Source organism: Blennius ocellaris, assembly GCF_963422515.1.
Source record: "Blennius ocellaris genome assembly, chromosome: 17".
Classification (NCBI taxonomy): Eukaryota; Metazoa; Chordata; class Actinopteri; order Blenniiformes; family Blenniidae; genus Blennius; species Blennius ocellaris.
This window is the reverse complement of record NC_137666.1, coordinates 15,897,753-15,915,951: the sequence shown is the minus strand read 5'-3', so window position 1 is coordinate 15,915,951 and position 18,199 is coordinate 15,897,753. Positions and strand designations below refer to the sequence as shown.

The following is an 18,199-nucleotide window of genomic DNA, read 5'->3' as shown; positions in this document are numbered from 1 at the left end:
CAACATGTTGGATCAATACTTCCAATGTTGTGTCTGCATCTTGTAGTTAAATGAATCATGCATGTGCTTTTCTGCACACTGGCCCAGAAGAAAGGACGTCACCTCTGAATAATGGATGTGGAGGAGTGGATGTATGGTCTGTAAAGCTGCTTCCACTGAGCAGGGTGACGGCTCATGCGAGAGTAACGACTTCCCATTTCAAACCGTACGTCTGTGTTTTCTGCTGAGCGTCAGTTGGTTATAGCGCAGCTTCAAAATGCAAAATATAGAAAAAGGAACCAAATATGAAAACTCCCATCTAAACTCAAACTGGCTGTTTCACTGTAAACTTGTCTTTACATCCATCCCTGCACAAGGAGCATGCAGAACGGCTTCAATAACCCACGTTTCTCTTAAACATCCTTCGCCAGGCTGTTATGAGGTACAGTGATGACCTGTTGACGTCACTTGTGCAGCTCAGCGGCCCTGCCGCTCTTCACCAGCAGATCACGACTCAGAATCTGCTAGAAAACTACACGACACGAAGAATTCTGCAGCTTTTGATGAATTAAAATGCAATTTTTGTCTTCTCGTTCCTTTTCTTTTCATATTTTGAACCTTACTCACAATCAAGTGATGCTCCACCTGCATTCCAGGTGAATATTTGTAATATTTCATTTTAAAATAACATATAATAATCTGCAGCCTTAATAGTTTTGCACCAAAGCTATAATTGTGCATAATCTTCATTATATATGCAATGAGAGCAGATTTGAAAGCGTGTGGTTTAATAGAATAACCGTTTTCCCTTCATGTGATCCGTCATCAGTAATTAAAAGGGGAAAAAAAAAAAAGTGCTAGATTTTATTTGAGATTAAACACACTACAGATGTGCGAACATTCGGATGAAAGGGAAATATTCGTCGCATCAAATCTGCAAAGTGATCATATTCAACAGTGCAGAGGCTTCTCGTGGTCAAATTCATTCATTTTAATAAAACTAAAGACAAAACTTTAAAGTGATACAAAAATACTTCTTTTCATTATGGCAGAGCAGGACAAAAACACAGTTTGTAGAAAAAATACAGGGCTCTTGGGCTTGTTTTGTTCCAACGTGAAAGAGAGCGACGAGCGCTGAGCTCTAACTGACTTTCTGGTCTGAAGCGCTGTTTGAGTATGAGTATGCTTTTCCTAAGACTATTCGGTCTCTGAGGAGCTTGAAGAAGGCGTAGTAGTTGCTGAAGAGGATGAGGGCCAGCGATATCGTCTGGTGCCACTTTTCGGAGCATATCAACGAGTACAGCTGGTAGAAGATCATGGCGCCTTCCAGGATGATGAGTATGTTCAATATTCGTAACGGCTTGTTGAAGAAGAACTGGGGGGGGGAGCAGACGACACCGTGAGCAAAGATCATGCGACTGGACCTCGTTTTCGAACAATCTGAACACCGATCAGCCATAAAATTAAGACCAATAGCAGACGACTGAACATTTTGTCCTCAGTTAAGTAAGAATGTTCCCTATGTAATCTTGTTTTTATTTGTGAGGTGGAAGTACTGTGCCGGGCCGGACAGAATCTCTTAAGAAAGGAGAGCAGTGAGTTTTGGACGGCTGCGTAATATTGTATGTCGACGGTTCCACTGGAAGGACTGCAGGAATTAATGCTGGTTCTAACAGAACCTGTGCTGTGTAGGACGTTGGGCGGTCATAATGTTATGGCTGATCAGTGCACACCGGCACAAACGCCGTGAAGCCTGCGTGTCCAGCGATACTCACATAGAAGCGATAGTGAGACACGTCAGATGGGACTGCGACATTATAGTGGCCCATGGCCTTATAAACATTCTTATTGTGTTTCACCAGGACTCCCTGCGGCCACATGTACTCCTCAGTCCATCTGGGGTGAGAAAAAAAAAAAAGCACAGCCGGGTCAGAACCAGAAGGCGGGAGATGAAGTGGTGCGGCGGCGGGCAGAGAGAGAGAGAGAGAGGTACGTACATGTGCTGGAGGACATTGGAGCAGAGGGACGGGTCCACTTTCTGCCAGCAGCCCAGGTGAGCCGCTGCTTTGTGAAGCAGGTCGCAGTAGCGAGGGGGCAGCAGGTGCCTCATGAGGATGACCGACGTGCTGACCGACACCAGGATGAAGAGCTCGCACGACCAGCGCTTGTCCACATACTGCGTGCTCTGGAAGACGGGAATTTCACTTCTAATTAAAGTCTTTCAGAACCTTGTGTTTTCAGTGCACTGTTGTCATGTAAACACACTTGGATCCAGGCCAGCCGAGGTTTAGTCCAAAAAACGATGCTTGACTAAACGCACAATACAGATTTAAGCTACTTCATGGTAATAACACATTAAATCACAGGACACTCCTGCACCATGAATTTGCAGGGCGATGTCTTTCTCATCCGTCTGGATGAGACCGTTTCTCACCTTGACAAACCACACGGGTACAAACGCCACGTAGTAAGCGCTGAGCATGGAGCTGACCAGCACCTCCTTCATCCTCCAGTTGAAGTCCATCTTCAGGTACTCCACCTCCTTGCGGATGAGGTCCGGGGAGAGGCAGCAGGCGTGCGTGGGCATGGCCTGGACGCCGTACAGCTGACTGGTGTGCTGCTTCCACGTCTCCTTCAGCACCGTCAGGTAGTCCCGGCCCCGCCCCACGCTGCCCACCTCCTTGGAGCCGATGCTGGCGATGGGGGAGAGCGGACCCGCTCGCCTGAAGTCGCAGCTCAGACGGAAGAAGGGAATGTACATCCCAAACCTGTTGGGGGGGGGGGGGGGGGGGGACAACCAGCAACTTTTACTGCATCTCTGTTTGCTGGATGTGCAAGGTTAAAAACTCTCTCACACACAGGGACAGTTCAAAACAGCAATAAAAATGACAAACCCTATCAAACATGTACGCAACATCATTCAGCCTCCATTAGGATATTAATATTTAATGAAGCAACGATCCACTCTAAACTGATCTGCAGCTACAGTCTGCAGAAGCTCATCAGTAAAGTAGTAACTTTGTGTTTGGATCCTCTGGATCTCATAAATGCGGTTCTTTCGCTGCCTTTTTAATGAAATTTATTTAACATTTAAATTGGCTTTTTTTGCTTTTTATCGTGAAACCGAACTGTGATGTTCCTTTTCCCAGCTTCTTGTCAGAATAATGCGATATAAATAAACATGCCTTCCCCTTTTAGGTTCGTCGGGGGGGGGGGGGGGGGGGGGGTTTGGAGGAGAGAGAGCGCGAACATCTCTGTGGATTCTTACGGGTAGCAGAGGAAGAGCAGGCTGAGGACCGAATAGGTCCTGAAAAGGTAAATGAGGGAGCGGCACAGGCTCCAGCCGGTCAGCGTCAGCACGGCAAACCGCGCCATCACCAGAAAGATGGAGTGAGGGAAGGACAGCTTCCCACTCTGGGAGGCCTGGTGGAGAGGAGGAGGGTCACAGTCATTCACACGCGCAGTGGAAACAAGACTCGAGTCTAATTTCACGCAATATGTGATTTTAAAATGCATAGCCTGAGTTCATGTGTTTTGCTGCCATTCTAATTGTAAAATTGATTTGTTTGATGAGGTTTTGTAAAGAAGTGGCTGTAGTCACAGAGACAGTTTTGCCACGCGACATGCCGCAAATTCATTGTTCTCACAATATCCTCATGGAATATGGAATACCGTAATATCGAAGTCGTACCGCCCCGGATTAAATTGATGATGATAGTTGTATTTGACTTCATTCGAGCTGCAACGACGAATCGATAAAATACATTATCAGATGCGTTGGCAACGGATTTCATCATCGATTCGTTGCGTCGTGCCACTCGCCATGTTGCGGAGCTGTTTACTTCACCTTCGGAGCTTTTTGTCAATGCTGGCTGACTGATATAAGGTTTGGAAGAAAAAAAAGAAAAAAAAAAGCGTCAACCTGCAGAGCGAGTTGAACGGAGCGAGGCGGTACAACAGAACATATGAGCGACACGTCACTGTGCACGGACACATATTTCACTGTTCACACACCTTATTGAGCGACAACCTGCCTGGCGGACAGGTTCTCCTGGCAAATTACAAGCTGAGCGACCGGCCAAATACCGATTACTGGAATATTCGGACGTTGTGGTGTCAGGAGATTAGTTTTTGAGGTGTGAATTATCGCCGCCTCCCCGCGGAGCTCCTCTCCGTTAGTTTGACTTTATCGTTCCAGGGGGCCAAAACCCAACCAAGAGAAGTATTTATACAAGTTTTTTTTTTTTTTTTTTACATTTCATTGTATTTTGCACCAGAATGTTTAATTATAAAATTGACTTTATGTTGAAATTGTAATAATTTTCAGTACCAACTCTTTGATCTTGCAGAAATATAGACATTTTCATTCCGTACACTGTGACCACAACAAAGAAAAACTTTGAAATGTAAATTTAAAGGTTATTATAGCAATGTTTTACCAGTCTGGTCCACTCCGGATGAAACTGGACTGTGTGTGGTCCCTGAAGTAAATTCAATCTTCTTTAATAATGATTTTTCTAGACATCTTATATAGATGTAGCAATATTCTATACATCTTCATATTGGTTCAGTTATGTGCTTTTAAATAATCACAACATATTCGATGTTTGGTTTGTTCAATATGAACTGATCCTACTATAAAACATTTTTTTTAACCGATTCATCGACAAAATAATCTACCGAAAAATCGATTATTAAAATAATCGAGAGTTGCAGCAGCCCTAGACTTCATTATAACATTTTAAAGTCAGGAGCACTAAATCACATACAAACAAATAAACAGAAATGAAATATGACTTAAAAGAAACATAAAAACAAACTGCTACACTATGAATTCTCCTGGTTGAAACGTGTAAAAAACGAGGAACAAACATATCTTACATCTTCTTATAAATGTATCCAAATGGAGTAACGGCACTATTATTCAGAAATACTGATCCCAAATTGCATAAAATAAACACAAATATGTATATATTGCAATACACAACAGAATTATTGTATATTGCATGTTTAAATAATGTGGTCCAGCAGTAGAAGATGTTGGGCGAGATCCTTCACTGAAGTCTCTGGAAAATGTGCATCTTGTGTCTCCAAAATCAGAGCGAAAGAGATGTAAAGAAGTGTGATTTGCGTTAGAAAAATGAAAAAAAAAAAAAAAAAAAGCCAGGCAAAACTGAGAACTTACCTCTTTAACAATTGCCGCGATTAACCTCCTCGCCAATATGATGATTGTAAACACCAGCATGTTATAGTCAATAAGATGAAAATTCTGGAAAATGACAAGAGTCAGTCAGGATTATAGATGTCGTCATTGTCTTGTAGGCAGAATTGAATGCATCCAGACAGAAAACTTCCTCCTCTGCAGTCCTGCCACATGTTTACGACGCATGTCTGACACACATCTATTACACATACACACCGAGATGAGGCTTTCCTGAGTTTTTACACATACTCCCATCATTTAAAGGATGTAGTGTCCAGGTATCGTCAGTCCTTACCAGTGACGTGTGCGAGGGCGGGTGTGACGGGGGGTACCACCACACCGTCTTGTAGATGTTGACGTAGTGGACAAAAAGGGCAACGAGGTGGCAGAAGAAGAGATGCAGCTCGAACAGCACGTTTCGATCCACCGACAGCTCGGGGATCTTGCAGTGCTTCAGAGGAACCACGGTCTGAGTGGCCAGCGGCGGGCTGGACATGCACGTTCCCGGGCCGTTCCTGCACACACACACACACCGGAAAGCCCTGTAGGGACCATCATTACACACTATGGTCATCACGAGGCCACCAGGAGGTGGACTAACCTCGTGCGGGATCGCACCCCGGTGACCGGGGAGCTGGTCGTGTGGCTGCCGTTGCTGACGGAGCCCGGCTCGCCGCTCAGCGGCGGTCTGCAGTACGTGGTGCGATTGGCCCCTCTCCTTCCGCCCGCCATGGCAGCACACCCCACAGCTCGCTTGCTTCAGCCGCGGCCGCTCGGAGGGATTCTCCTCCTCGTATTCGTACCTGTTTGAGTGAAAGCGAGAGTCGGCGAGGGAGGGGCAACGTGTGTAACAAAAGAGTAACCTGTAATGCGTATCCCTCGGGAACCTCTCGTGCTGAAATGTTCTCCATTTTGTCGTGGTGATACACAAGAGCAGGCTCAAACTTTTTGAACTCAGCACAACAAGATAATATACAAATAAGCAAAAAGAGGGGGGGGGCAATGATGCTGCTTTCACACACACACAAGCAATTTCTCTAACTTTTTTACTTCCTCAGGGTAATCCCACAAACATTATTGACTCTCTGCCCTGTCACAAACCCTCAATTCTATGAGGCCTTTTAGCCTGCAATTATTTGGTTTTACTTTAGATTTGAAAAATAATGATCTGTATATCATATTGCTTAATGTGTCATTAAATTTAACTATATTGTTTTTTGCACCAAGGCTTGGCCAAGTAATGCAATACTTTATATATATATTGATGAATTAACAATCGTCATCGACTTTGACCTGCTCCAGTCCATGCAACAAGTGGTACAGCAATCTGTATTGACGTTTGTATACTGCAACTATTATACATTTGAACGAGTGTATATATACCGATGGAGTTTATCTTGGTGCATTTTCATTATACGTTTCATTTGCAATTGCATGTGTGCTCTCGGGAATCAATAGTGTTTGGACTACGACGGGAAATGACACTAAAGTGCACAAAAACATCAATGCAAGTTCGAGCTGCTATTATTACGAATCAATAAATACAGTTATAGGGGAAAGCCGAGGCCGTGTCTTGCAGTAGGTGTCGTTTCGAACCCGGTGCACGCTGTCGCTGCACAATTAGCATCAATTTCTAATGTGGTGCAAGTTTTCCGGAAGCTGCCAGTGGAGGCTAGCTTTAGCAGCTACGTCCCCCCCTCCCCTCCATCCTCCCGGGTGCGACAGCTCCAGGGAGAGGAGGAGGAACCCCCGGGCCTGGAGGAGCACGCTGAAGACAACTTGGACCCAAACAAAGAGGGCCGGACACCCCCTCTCTCTCTCTCTCTCTCTCCCTCCTTCCCTCCCTCCGTCCGCCAGCAGCACCACGCTCCATTAGAAGATCCAGACTGCGGCCTATGAGCTAGCAGCGTCTCCCCGCAGCTAGCTCCCCCCCTCTCCCCAGAAAGCAGCCTCGCGGGCCGGCCGGGAGGGAGGGAGACTCACCGTGAGTCGGTGCGGGAGTCAGGGCCCGCGCTGCCGCACAGACGACCTGGGAAACACGCTCAGTGTCGGCGAGAAGCGTGTAAACTCCGCGGTTGTTTTTGTCCGGGAGCCGCGGAGGCTCTCATTGTTGATGTGAAAGTGGATGAGGGGAGGGGAGGGGGAGGAGGAGGAGGAAGGGGGGGTGGGGGGGTGGTCTCTTAAAGGGACAGTAACCTCACTTCACGCGATCACAGCGGCTGAGCGAAATGGACATAGAACTGTTCACAACCTCTATTATGATTATAATCCGTTTTTATTTCAATTTTATGGAAGCAAACATGTCCAGGCTCATGTTTCATGTTTTTACAGACGTGCCCAAATGAACTTAGGTAATTAGAAAATAATTTTCGAATTACTTATGTTAATAATAGAAAGTAATTTTCGGAAAATGACTATTCTATTATTAACATAAGGCCTGCAAGCCACATGTGGCCTTTCAGCTGTGCTGGACTGGCCTTCAATGAGTCATAGGAAAATCCTCAATCAGATAAAAATCATTATTATTGGCTTTAATCTAAAAATTGTTTTTTTCACATTGGCCATTTCTATTGGATTTGTTTGGTCTGGCACCTCATAAGATTGGTGTTTCACAGTTATGCTAACGAATGTTATTTGCTGAACTTACAATTTTGGAAAAATGTAGTTTGATTTTGACACAAAGACTGGGAATGAAAAAGTGTCCCAGAGCAACAGTAGCTTATGAAACTCATGTAAAAATGACACATTTTTTATCAAGAAATCATTTTTATTAATGCAAAACTCTCGTCAATTTAAGTCTCTGCCCTCAATACTCGCGTTAATTCTTCATGTCTGCATGTAAAACTACTTGGTGTCACAATAGATTATAAAAATGAACTGGAACATATATTTTATATTGTACATGAGAAATATGTACAATACAGACGTCAATATTAAATCCTGCATGTGGGAATATCAAATTTCAAATAATCACATTGCACAAAGTACAAAGGAATTTGAGTACTTATACTGTAATTATTTGTAGTTATTTTTAAGGATTCTTAAGGTTTCATGGTGAAACCAGTGGTGATAGACATGTGACAGAGTAATCAGAGTATAATTTGATCATTTTTATAATTATTCACTATCTTTTTAAGTCTTCAAGGCCAACTTACATGAGGCAACTGTGAATTTTCAAGTCACAATTTGCACTTACACTTAGAACTTATGTATATATAAATTAAAACCTTTTGACCTGCTTTTTGGAGCCAAACTGTTTATTTACAGAGCCTGATGATCAAAATTAATTTCAGTTTTCATGTTAGTACTTTCACTTGTAATGAAATATGTGAAAAAGTCTCATTTGAAAGATCTCCAAAAAAATGGCACAGGACTAGATTTAGTGTCGAGTAGTACACAGTGGAACTAAATACCATTGCTTTAATGGTTTTTTTCAAAGTTTGATTGCCATTTGTTTCATGTAGTTATTCGCATACATACCGTAAGTCAATGTTACTTTGCCGTTTCCACAATTTAAGGTTCTCGTGTACTCACAAGTTGAATATATAAGTTAGCCTGATCTGAACTTCTGCAGACTATTTAAACAGAGCATCTTTTGTCCAAAACAATTAAAGCCCCTGGACATAAACCTGTATAAAATGATTTGCATAGTTAGAAGATTGCTTTTATTGCCAAAATCTGTATGTGGTAATGTGTAGCCATACATAAATGGGAAAACCTTGACTTTATTTCTCTATTTTTGAATAATTAAAAACACTCTAGATACAACATGATAGCATTACAAACTACAGAGCTCTATGTTAGCACAGGTACAACAAACCAGCAATAACTTCACAATCCTGTAAATGTAATGAGTGCTCAATGTGTCAGTGAAGGAAAGCACACGCCACTTAAAGTACAAAATCTTTATTCTCAGGTCTCTTTTTTTTTTTTTACAAAAAAAGTTGTTTGCCTTCAGTATCAAAATTGTCCCATTTAAAAAAAATAATCCACAAGATGTAAAAATGTTCTTCGATGCCCTTTGTGATTAAAAAAATAAAAACCTCAGCCTCAGTGCAAAAAACTTTAAAGACCTGTAAGAGAATTAAAAGACTTTATAATCGGCACAGAGATGAGATGAAATCTGCAGTCGTTCGCCAACTGACCTTACAGTGTCGTTAGGCGGACGTCAGGATAAACTGCACCTACACAGTTCTCAGACAACCTACGAGGAGGAGAGAGAAATGAGATCTCACACACCAGTGCCAGCATCCATACAGAGGCCATCACACATGCAATACTAGTTTTATACTACAAAAAAAATTACGTATCATGCAACTCAAGCTAAAAGGTTGGGTTGTTTTTTTTTGTCCACCAATGGGTTGTTTTAAAGCTTTGAGTGCAAGTACTAGTTTGCATTAATCTACAGTCTGTATAGATAATCAAGATGGATATAGGCAAGTATTGAGTGAAATGAATGGACAATTGTTGGTTTTATTTGAGCAAGAGTTGCATCACAACCAGAACTGATTGTTTTGTGCGGCTTATTTTGCTCGGAATAACTACTGATAGCATAATTTTGCACTTCAATGTTTTTTTTTGAGATGCTTTGGATGACTTGCATTACTTGGATGTTTTGCACAGAAAATAGCAAAAAAAAAATAAATCTAACAAATGAGTGTTGGGGTTAGTTTTACCTTCTTGTGGCGATCTTTTGGCTTTTAGAATCCTCTCCTCTGCGATATTTTTCTTTTATAAAACGCAGCCAGCATGACTTTGCGTCAAAGTCAAGTAAGATCCCTGCAAGCTTGATTTGAAATACTGTTGAAATTCAGTTATTTCAAGTGGCTGAAGATACAGTGCTCTCGAGAGCTTGAAGAGATACACTAACTAAAGGTTAACGACAATACATGTTCAAGCACTATATCATTGTCAAGTCAAACATGTATTTGGCATCACATTACCTCAAGGAATGATGAGCTTTATTATTGTGTTCCTTTTTTTTTTTTTTGAAGGTGACATTACAGGAGCCATTTAGATATGTTTTTGAAAACAAGAGGATAAGATCATGGTCACAACACTGGTTTCGGTTTGAAGAAAGTCAGGCTTACGTGTGAACACACAGCTTTATCAGCATTGTCGAGAACCACTGAGGACCATTTTCACAGTTCCTTTGGTACAATAAAGGCAAAATACCAAGTTTAGACGGATTAAAAAGAAACTAGAAACTTTATTGAAACACGAACTGCAGAAAAACATTTTGGAAAATGTTTAGTTTCCTATTTAGTCAAAAGGTACACAAGCATTATGCATTTTGGTGACGTCACGACTTGAAGCATACACAGGTGTCCTAAGGTTATGTACAAAAGATTAAGTTGGCTGCAGACTTCCTCACACACTGGAAGGACTGTTACTCCTCCAACGTTTACAAGAATTAGGCGATGAGTGATGATTTTTTTTTGGAAGAAATAACGACTTTTTTCCATAACACCAATCGGAAATGGTGCCAAAAATAGAAGCATCTATTGTTTTGTCAACTTGAATTCTGCAGTTTTCAATAACTCCAAAGACTGTATTTGGAATGCAGTATAACAGATGGGAATCTTTGCGTTGACCAAAAAAAGCACAGGATGGTATTTGAGTTTGTCACGAAAATCTGTTTTAGCTGTCGTACATTAACGTTGAGGCTTTAGGAATACTTTATGTCCAGTCATTGAGGACTTTTAAAATGCAGCCTATGTGAGAAGAGTTTATCGCCACAATCACAGTTTATCCATAACAACTAACTGAAATAACCATCAAATATCACTCGAGTTCCTCTGTTAGGTTTATGTCACTAAGACCTGCACAACGCAACTGAAACAAACATGAATTGGAAACAGATAATCAACGAAGGAAACTGCGTAAAAGCTTCACTTCTAACGCTCCGATACATCCAACTAAACACTCCTACTGAGTTTAAAAAAAAAAAAAAAATAAAATAAACAATAAAAAGGGGGAACAAACGAGAGGGGGAATTACTTTTGAAACGTTAAGCAAGTTACAATCGCAGACAGTTGCCATAGCAACTCTCTACCAGTAGCTGTTCAGTATCTTCCATACGGATGTTCCCTGTACGACCCCTTCATGGGCCTCGACTGGGGGGCTTTGCCTCCAGCCCCAGACGCGGACCATGAGTTATCCCAGTCATCCTGAGCTACAGAAGACAGAAAGTGAGACCAAACATGAGTTTAGATAAATAAGTGCTCTGTACTTTTAAAAAAAATGACTCAAACAAACAAAACGACTCAAACCCTCACCGTAAGACTCGTATGATGCATCTTGAGCTTCACCGTGTCCATAATCGTAGTATTCTGTGTCCCTGAGAGTAAATGGCACAAACAGTGTCAAGACAACATGCTCCAAATCAACGTTAGATTGCAAAATCCTTAAAAAGAAAAAAAAAGGAAACTGACTTACGCAGGTGCTGACTGCTGATTGTAGTAGTTGTCATATTGGTCATAAGGTTGCTCTGCGTACGATTCATCATATTGTGGCTAGAAAAAAAAAAGTAAAGACCAGGCGTAACCATGATGTACAAAAAAAAAAAAGAGCAAACGCCACTACAGGGAGAGAATACAGCAATGGAAACTCACATAATCATCGTAAGAATCAGACTTGGGCTGTGACCCTGCAGGGCCCTGGTGCTGCTGGTGGGACATGGCGCCGGAAGGGAGCATCCTGGGAGCTCCTGCTGCTGGCGGCCTGGAGCGGGGAGCAGAGCCTCCCCTGGGGGGGGCGGAGGCAGGGCCGCCCCGGCCGGACGGCGCTCCTCTCGGAGCACCGCCACGTCCCGGTCCTCCCCGTGGAGCTCCGCCACGCATCGCACCCCGAGGGCCGCCGCGTGGCATCCCTCTGCCCCTGAGAGAAGACGAATCAGGAAGTGATTAGATCAGAGAAGCCAGAGGAGACATGCCTGACTGTAGACTCTTGCGCCTACCTTGGTCCTCCAGGCGGTCCACCTCTGCCCCGCAGATGACCACCTCGCCCTCTGCCAGAGCCATCCTGAGATCCATTCAAGAAGTGAGGATCCATGTATGCGTCGAACTCGCCTGGCTCCTGCAGACGAGAATGAAAAGTCGTATGAACAATGCCCCTGAACTCACTGCAGAGTTGAACTCTTGCGTACGTTTTTGCAACAATGCCGTGAGACACATACCGGGATAAGGAACTTCTTAACTTCATCCATGGCGTGGGCCATGCGGAGATAAGCCTCCGGTATGGGTGCCGTCACCTCAATGAACACATGCAGCTCCATAGACAGGTGAGCGTACTTGGCTTCGCCACCTTTCCTCAAATCTTCCTCCTGTAAAACATGCAGGACTCAAGTAATAACATGGAATGCTCTTACGACACACTTAACAGATAACATTAACTGAGCTATAACAGAAGTACATTCTTATTTACGCACCTTGTTCTTGTCCCTCATGGAGCCTTTGCCCAGGACTGAAATCTTCGCCCCCGTGTCCTCCTGTAGCCTCTTGATCGTGCTGCCCTGTGGACCCAGAAGCTTCCCCACAAAGTTTACCTGGAAAAGACAAGCCAAATCACTCACAGATGTCAAAACAGAAAACTGCTCATGCAGAATCAACTGGAGAACAGCAGCAGAGTTATGATTTGACAAACACGGGAATGGCAGGAAGACATCCACTGAATTAACCGGCTGGGATTGTATAAATCCATTTCATGCACCAAGGCTCCCACACTTGGGAGATGGCCTCATTTCGTTCAAAAAGCTCAGATCCCCATGCGACCAACATCACTCAGATCAGCCTTACATAACCAAATTGCAAGGAATAAAGCTCACCTTGGGGTACTGCTTGGTAGGAATGAGCACTCTCTCCTTGAGTTTCAGATTCTTCGTGGCAAAGAGATCCAGATAGGTCTCCTTCTCTGGCTCTCTCTTCGACTCTCCTTTCTGGATCCTCTCAATCTCTGCAGACGACAGATGTGTTTTAAGTTGGGCTCCATATAAACCACATCGATCTACACGGAGCCCCAATCAAAGAGCTGTGGAACTCAACGACTCCTTTTACTCCCCGGAGACTGCAAGCATATTAAGCAGTCGTTTCAGCGGCTCAAGGAGCGTTTGTGCCGTTCGAGCCACACTTGCACCGTTATGACCGGGTTGTGAAAATTTTACGTTAATGAATGGAACAACGGACCGCTTTAATTATGAATGCAGTTATTTAATTTCTTGCAAACGTGAATTAAGACGTGATCGAAAAGACACACGGGTGGAATACTCGAGAGTACCGTTACATTTCGAGCTGACGGGTTTGACCCACATAACCAGATAACCACGTGTTAATGCGCCATTGTTCAGGCCGAAGAAGAAGCCAGGCCTCGCGCCGAGCTAAAGCTAAGAATTAGCCTGACTACGCCGGCCAGCGTTCATCCCAACCTGCAGAGATGAGCTTCATGGCGTGCGTGAACGACGAATCCAGGCTGTCCTTCTCGGCCAGGAGCTCCGGGAGGTACTTGGTGTCTTCCATTTTGTTTTTCTTCTGGGCTGTGTTCGACTCTATGGCGGACTCGTTGCTCCTCTCGAGGACGGCGGCGCTCATAATGCGCTGGAAGGGACCAGAATAACGAACGAAGCGACGCTTAGTTCGTTAGCTTGGACTTTTATGTAACTTTCCTGGGGGAAAGTTGCTGTTCGGTGCTGGTTAACGGCTAAATTCTGCACGGTACGGCTACGGCGTCGTTTTTCTCTCAGCTCGGTCAAGACAAAGGAGGAAAGAATGGCGCAGCTGCCTTTGACGATGAGGGGAGGAGCTACGAAGGAGGCGGGACTCATTGACGTCACATCCGGGGAGGTGTGGCCTCAGTTCAAATGTTTTCTTCAAATTTAGTTAGGCATCCGTTTGTGTGAATGCTGAAGGCATGTGCACTTGTCATGTGCAATACTAAGACAATTGCCTAAACAGTAAAGCATGGCAATATCAGTAGGGCGAGGAACGGCGTATCCATCAGACGTCTTTGATAATGTTCTGACAACCTGCAAGGAGCCAAACTGTTTATAGTTACTGTTATCAAAAGGCAGCCTGTTTGGCGCTGACATGACCTCGCTACTCGACTATCAGTAGAAACACTGTCGTCTTTCAGTGATAACATGTGTAGGTCAAACAGCAGAGGTGTCTCGGGTATATATAGACACACACAGTAACATGCAGTAGTATTAACAAAACTTTGCATTCAAAGGCTTTTATCTTGACTCAACAGACAGGAACATCATGGCAGAATGATATGACACACAAAACCACCTTCACTCCTGGTTGCCAACTTCCAAATATTAAACTATACTTAACTGGATCAACTAACCAACCACACAAACTTAGCAACAGAAACACAACACAATCATTACCAACACTAACAAGCCCAATATAACCTCAAATAAAGACATTTAACACACCGCCAACCCACTTCCATAATACATTGCAGCAATCAGCTCCGTGATGCTGCAATATGTTTCGGTCAGCAAGTGTTAAAACACTTATTCAGCGCACGAGATTGCGGCCATGTTTCACTCTGGGCTCACTTCCATGCACGTACCAAAATATTCTGAGCCATCTGGCTCTTTATTTGCTTTTAAATTGTGATTGTTCAGAGCAATATGAGTTACAACCAGACTCTCGCATTGTATTTAAGATGATGTCCATATAAATGCTTAGACATATAATATGGAGTCTGTCAAAACTGAAGACACACCGAGTCCAACAGTGGCTCAACAATGGCACCTATAACACAAATAATAGCATCAATTACATTCTATATAGACTTCCTCGCTATGCAGTGACCAACACCTCAAAACAATATCCAAGAGACTTTATTCTGAGACACAAGTAATCTACTCAACTGTACACGAAAAATAAATCCATGTATATAAAATGTAGAAGGCATTGACATAATTTCAGATTTGTCATAAATAAAAATTATTACCAAAAGTAGGTAAAACTAAGGTGATCAATGTGATTTCTTTTTTTTTTATTAAATACATCAACTTTTTAATTACTTTAGGTAAACAATTCAGGTAGGAAACCGGAGAGGTCAACAATCAGTGCCGTGGATAAAAAAAAAGCCACCTAAAATGGCCATAAAATTCAGTTCCATCGAACCAGGAGTGATAGCCACCTCTGATGGTATCATCAGATATCAATAATGACAAATATTTCTGGTTTTTCTTTGTCGTGGATCTGCATCGCAGAGTATGTGATGGCTTTCACTTCAGTTCCCTGTAATGACAAGAAGAAAAAAAACACAACAGTTATAATATCTGTCTAAAGTCTGTATACCTGTAACTATTAGTTTTCTTTAATTATTCTGATCTGTTCACTTTCCCTCGCTGCTTTACCTGTGGATGCTTTGACAGGCGGAATTCTTCACCCCACCTTTTATTAAAAAAAAGATTACATGTGAGTAGGACATGTCAGAAAATGAAAAGATTGAGATGCTTTTGATTTTAAGTATCTGGTAAATCTTCATAAGTTTGTGATGGCCAAAGCTGTGTCTTGGCAAGGCTGTCTTAAAGCTTTATTAACCTGAACTAACTCATACAAATGTGAATAGATTAATAAATGCATTTTTTATTATCCAAGTATGACTTTTTATGGTGTTTTCGTTTCAAAAATTAAATGATCAAGATATTTCCTAATGCTGCGTTCCCCTGAAGCTCTCTGCACTTCGCTGAGGTATTCCCATCTCTCACTAGTGGTGTACACAGTATATTTGTAAACGAAGACATTGTAATAATGAGCCTAAATATTGGTAGTAAGACAATTTCATAATGATTTTAAATTTGTTTAAGACCGATGATAAATGTTCAACAGTGAATAATTTAACACAATTTAAACTTTATAATGATTCTGCAAGTCAACCACTCTAAAATCCAAGAAGGAGAACACACTAACTTACCCAATGGAGCGGATCTTGAAATTCACTCTGTCAATGCTCACAACCTTCACTTCCTATTGAACAATATAAAATACAGAAAATAAGTACTAAATACATACACAAAGTAAAGAATTTGAACAAAAGTAAGTTACAAACACTTGTAGAAGGCCACAATAGCAAAAAAAAACAAAACAACATACTCACCCTGGGAACAAAGAAAAGATCTGCACTGAACTTGTATAACCAGTCATCCAGAAAGTGGAAGAGAAGCGACTCAAAGTCGTCCCCTTTTCAGAAGACACCAAAGACCATTAGTTTCACTGAACTCAAAGCAGATGCAGAATAAGTGTGAAGGTGGCTTGGTTGAGATTCTCACCCTCTGATTCCACTTCAACGGTATCAAGCGGTTCCACAGTCTCCGTGTCCGTCATGTAGCCAAACATGCCCATGGCACACTGCTCAAAGGCCTCTTCCAAAGATCCCCCCCATGAGTGAATTCTTGGAGAAAACGTGTCAGCTATTATACAACAGTGATAAACAAACAACAGAGAAAGACAGGTGGAGTTTGCTGAGATGACACAAATCACTCACTGTACATCTGCAGTATGATCCAAGTCTGAAAGAGTAGAATACAGAATAACATGAATTCAGTGGATGCTGTGAATTGGCTAAATAGCTGAAGAGATGTGACTATCAAATACTGTGATTTTAAGTTTATTTATACATTAATGGAGCACAAGTCTAACGGAGTAGCTTGGCATGAAAAAAATGTTGCATTGTTGTGATGCATTATTGTTTTTATTTTTCATGAGAAGAATAAATAAAAAATTTTTTGTATCTTCCCAGGCACCAGCTTCTCTTTTGCCTTGTGTTCAATTTCATTCAAATTAATAATGCTTTATGTTCAAAGTTGTAGTCTTCTAGTACAGTGATTCCCAACCGGGGGTACGCGGACCCCTAGGGGTACGCGAGGGTATTGCAGGGGGTACGCAGAAAGATTATAAATTAGCCTACAGTATCCACACACACACAAAAAAAATGTATACTATATTATATTGTATTATATCATGAATTTTAGTAAGGCCATACGTTTATTTTCCATGAGTAGCAGTTCATCCACAGTGATTGTAACACTACAATGCACATAATATGAAAAGACTATAAAGTGGCGCGCTTTAAAAAAAAAAAAAAAAAGGTTCACATTCTTGCTGCGGGCGCGCACGATTCGCGAAGCTAGCTAACTCTAGCTGCATACCGACTGTAAACATGGATGCATGGCTAGGCAGGAGTAAACGTCCAGCTACCGCTACTGCTACCATCGCCTCGGACGCAGGCACAGGGGAGCCCAGTGAAAAAAGGAATTATGAAAGACTTATGAAAGACAAGCAAGCGCAAGTGTCTCATTAAAAGGTATGTTTTTACACTCACAATAATTGTTTTATTTAAATGAGCAGTTGGATAGATAGAAAGACAAAGGGTTAAATATAAGTACACATTAAGGCGAATAATCACACACGAGAGAGGGGGTACTTTTCATATGGAAACCAGATCAAGGGGTACACTGGTCAAAAAAGGTTGGGAACCACTGTTCTAGTACTCCAATCATCGATTCAAGGCCACATTTACAAGGTCTGTTAAAGTCTTGACCTTGTAAAATTTGTTTGGAAAACTGTAGTCATCATTTATGTGAGCATTTAAGACAAACCGGTGCCATTAAAACTGTAAAAATGTTTGACTTAAATTTAATTTAAAAAACATTTTTATGTCAGAATAATAATTGAAATGTAGAACTATTCCTACTGATGTCACACCATCCCTAAGCCTATTACATGTCACGATATGACTCATTGTGATCGTTCACATTTGTTATGTCTTAGTAAACAAGCTAAGCTAACTCATTTCTCATTCACTTACATTCATATTTCTTGTTGATCGGCGGATATTTCGCTTTGACGGCCTCTTGTTCTGGTGTCAGGTCAAGCTGTCGGTCATCCATTGCTACTATAGTTGTTGTTTTTTCGGAGTTTTTACTCGTGTTTTAGGAGATCTCCAGCATGTCGCTGAAGTTCCAGGATACAACATGAGCCAGACAGGAAGAGGCGAGTC

The 18,199-nt window shown here is 42.3% G+C and overlaps 3 protein-coding genes across 4 annotated transcripts; all 3 read right to left on the bottom strand.

The window, feature by feature from the left end:
- Nucleotides 1-828: 828 nt before the first annotated feature.
- tmem39b (transmembrane protein 39B) lies at nucleotides 829-7,303 on the bottom strand. Its single transcript, XM_080512334.1, has 9 exons — nucleotides 7,166-7,303; nucleotides 5,784-5,985; nucleotides 5,478-5,697; nucleotides 5,165-5,248; nucleotides 3,248-3,402; nucleotides 2,414-2,747; nucleotides 1,977-2,164; nucleotides 1,755-1,875; nucleotides 829-1,354 (listed from the first exon to the last, which is right to left on the bottom strand). Exons 2-9 carry the CDS (start codon nucleotides 5,912-5,914, stop codon nucleotides 1,121-1,123), a joined length of 1,467 nt encoding a protein of 488 aa, XP_080368460.1. The 5' UTR covers nucleotides 5,915-5,985; nucleotides 7,166-7,303; the 3' UTR covers nucleotides 829-1,120.
- A 1,769-nt stretch (nucleotides 7,304-9,072) lies between these two features.
- khdrbs1a (KH domain containing, RNA binding, signal transduction associated 1a) lies at nucleotides 9,073-13,944 on the bottom strand. Of its 2 annotated transcripts, XM_080512960.1 has the most exons (11): nucleotides 13,605-13,944; nucleotides 13,008-13,135; nucleotides 12,612-12,728; nucleotides 12,360-12,506; nucleotides 12,141-12,259; nucleotides 11,797-12,061; nucleotides 11,621-11,697; nucleotides 11,461-11,522; nucleotides 11,183-11,357; nucleotides 9,328-9,386; nucleotides 9,073-9,255 (listed from the first exon to the last, which is right to left on the bottom strand). In XM_080512960.1, exons 1-9 carry the CDS (start codon nucleotides 13,765-13,767, stop codon nucleotides 11,248-11,250), a joined length of 1,188 nt encoding a protein of 395 aa, XP_080369086.1. In that variant the 5' UTR covers nucleotides 13,768-13,944; the 3' UTR covers nucleotides 9,073-9,255; nucleotides 9,328-9,386; nucleotides 11,183-11,247. The 2 variants fall into 2 exon arrangements, with proteins under 2 accessions (XP_080369086.1, XP_080369085.1); XM_080512959.1 differs by having other exon boundaries at nucleotides 9,328-11,357.
- Nucleotides 13,945-14,636: 692 nt separating this feature from the next.
- On the bottom strand, nucleotides 14,637-18,167 carry zbtb8os (zinc finger and BTB domain containing 8 opposite strand). The gene is made up of 7 exons (XM_080512452.1): nucleotides 18,008-18,167; nucleotides 16,685-16,709; nucleotides 16,470-16,591; nucleotides 16,298-16,380; nucleotides 16,115-16,167; nucleotides 15,555-15,591; nucleotides 14,637-15,435 (listed from the first exon to the last, which is right to left on the bottom strand). The coding sequence occupies exons 1-7, from the start codon at nucleotides 18,087-18,089 to the stop codon at nucleotides 15,349-15,351; spliced, it is 489 nt and encodes a 162-aa protein (XP_080368578.1). The 5' UTR covers nucleotides 18,090-18,167; the 3' UTR covers nucleotides 14,637-15,348.
- Between the last annotated feature and the right edge of the window lie 32 nt (nucleotides 18,168-18,199).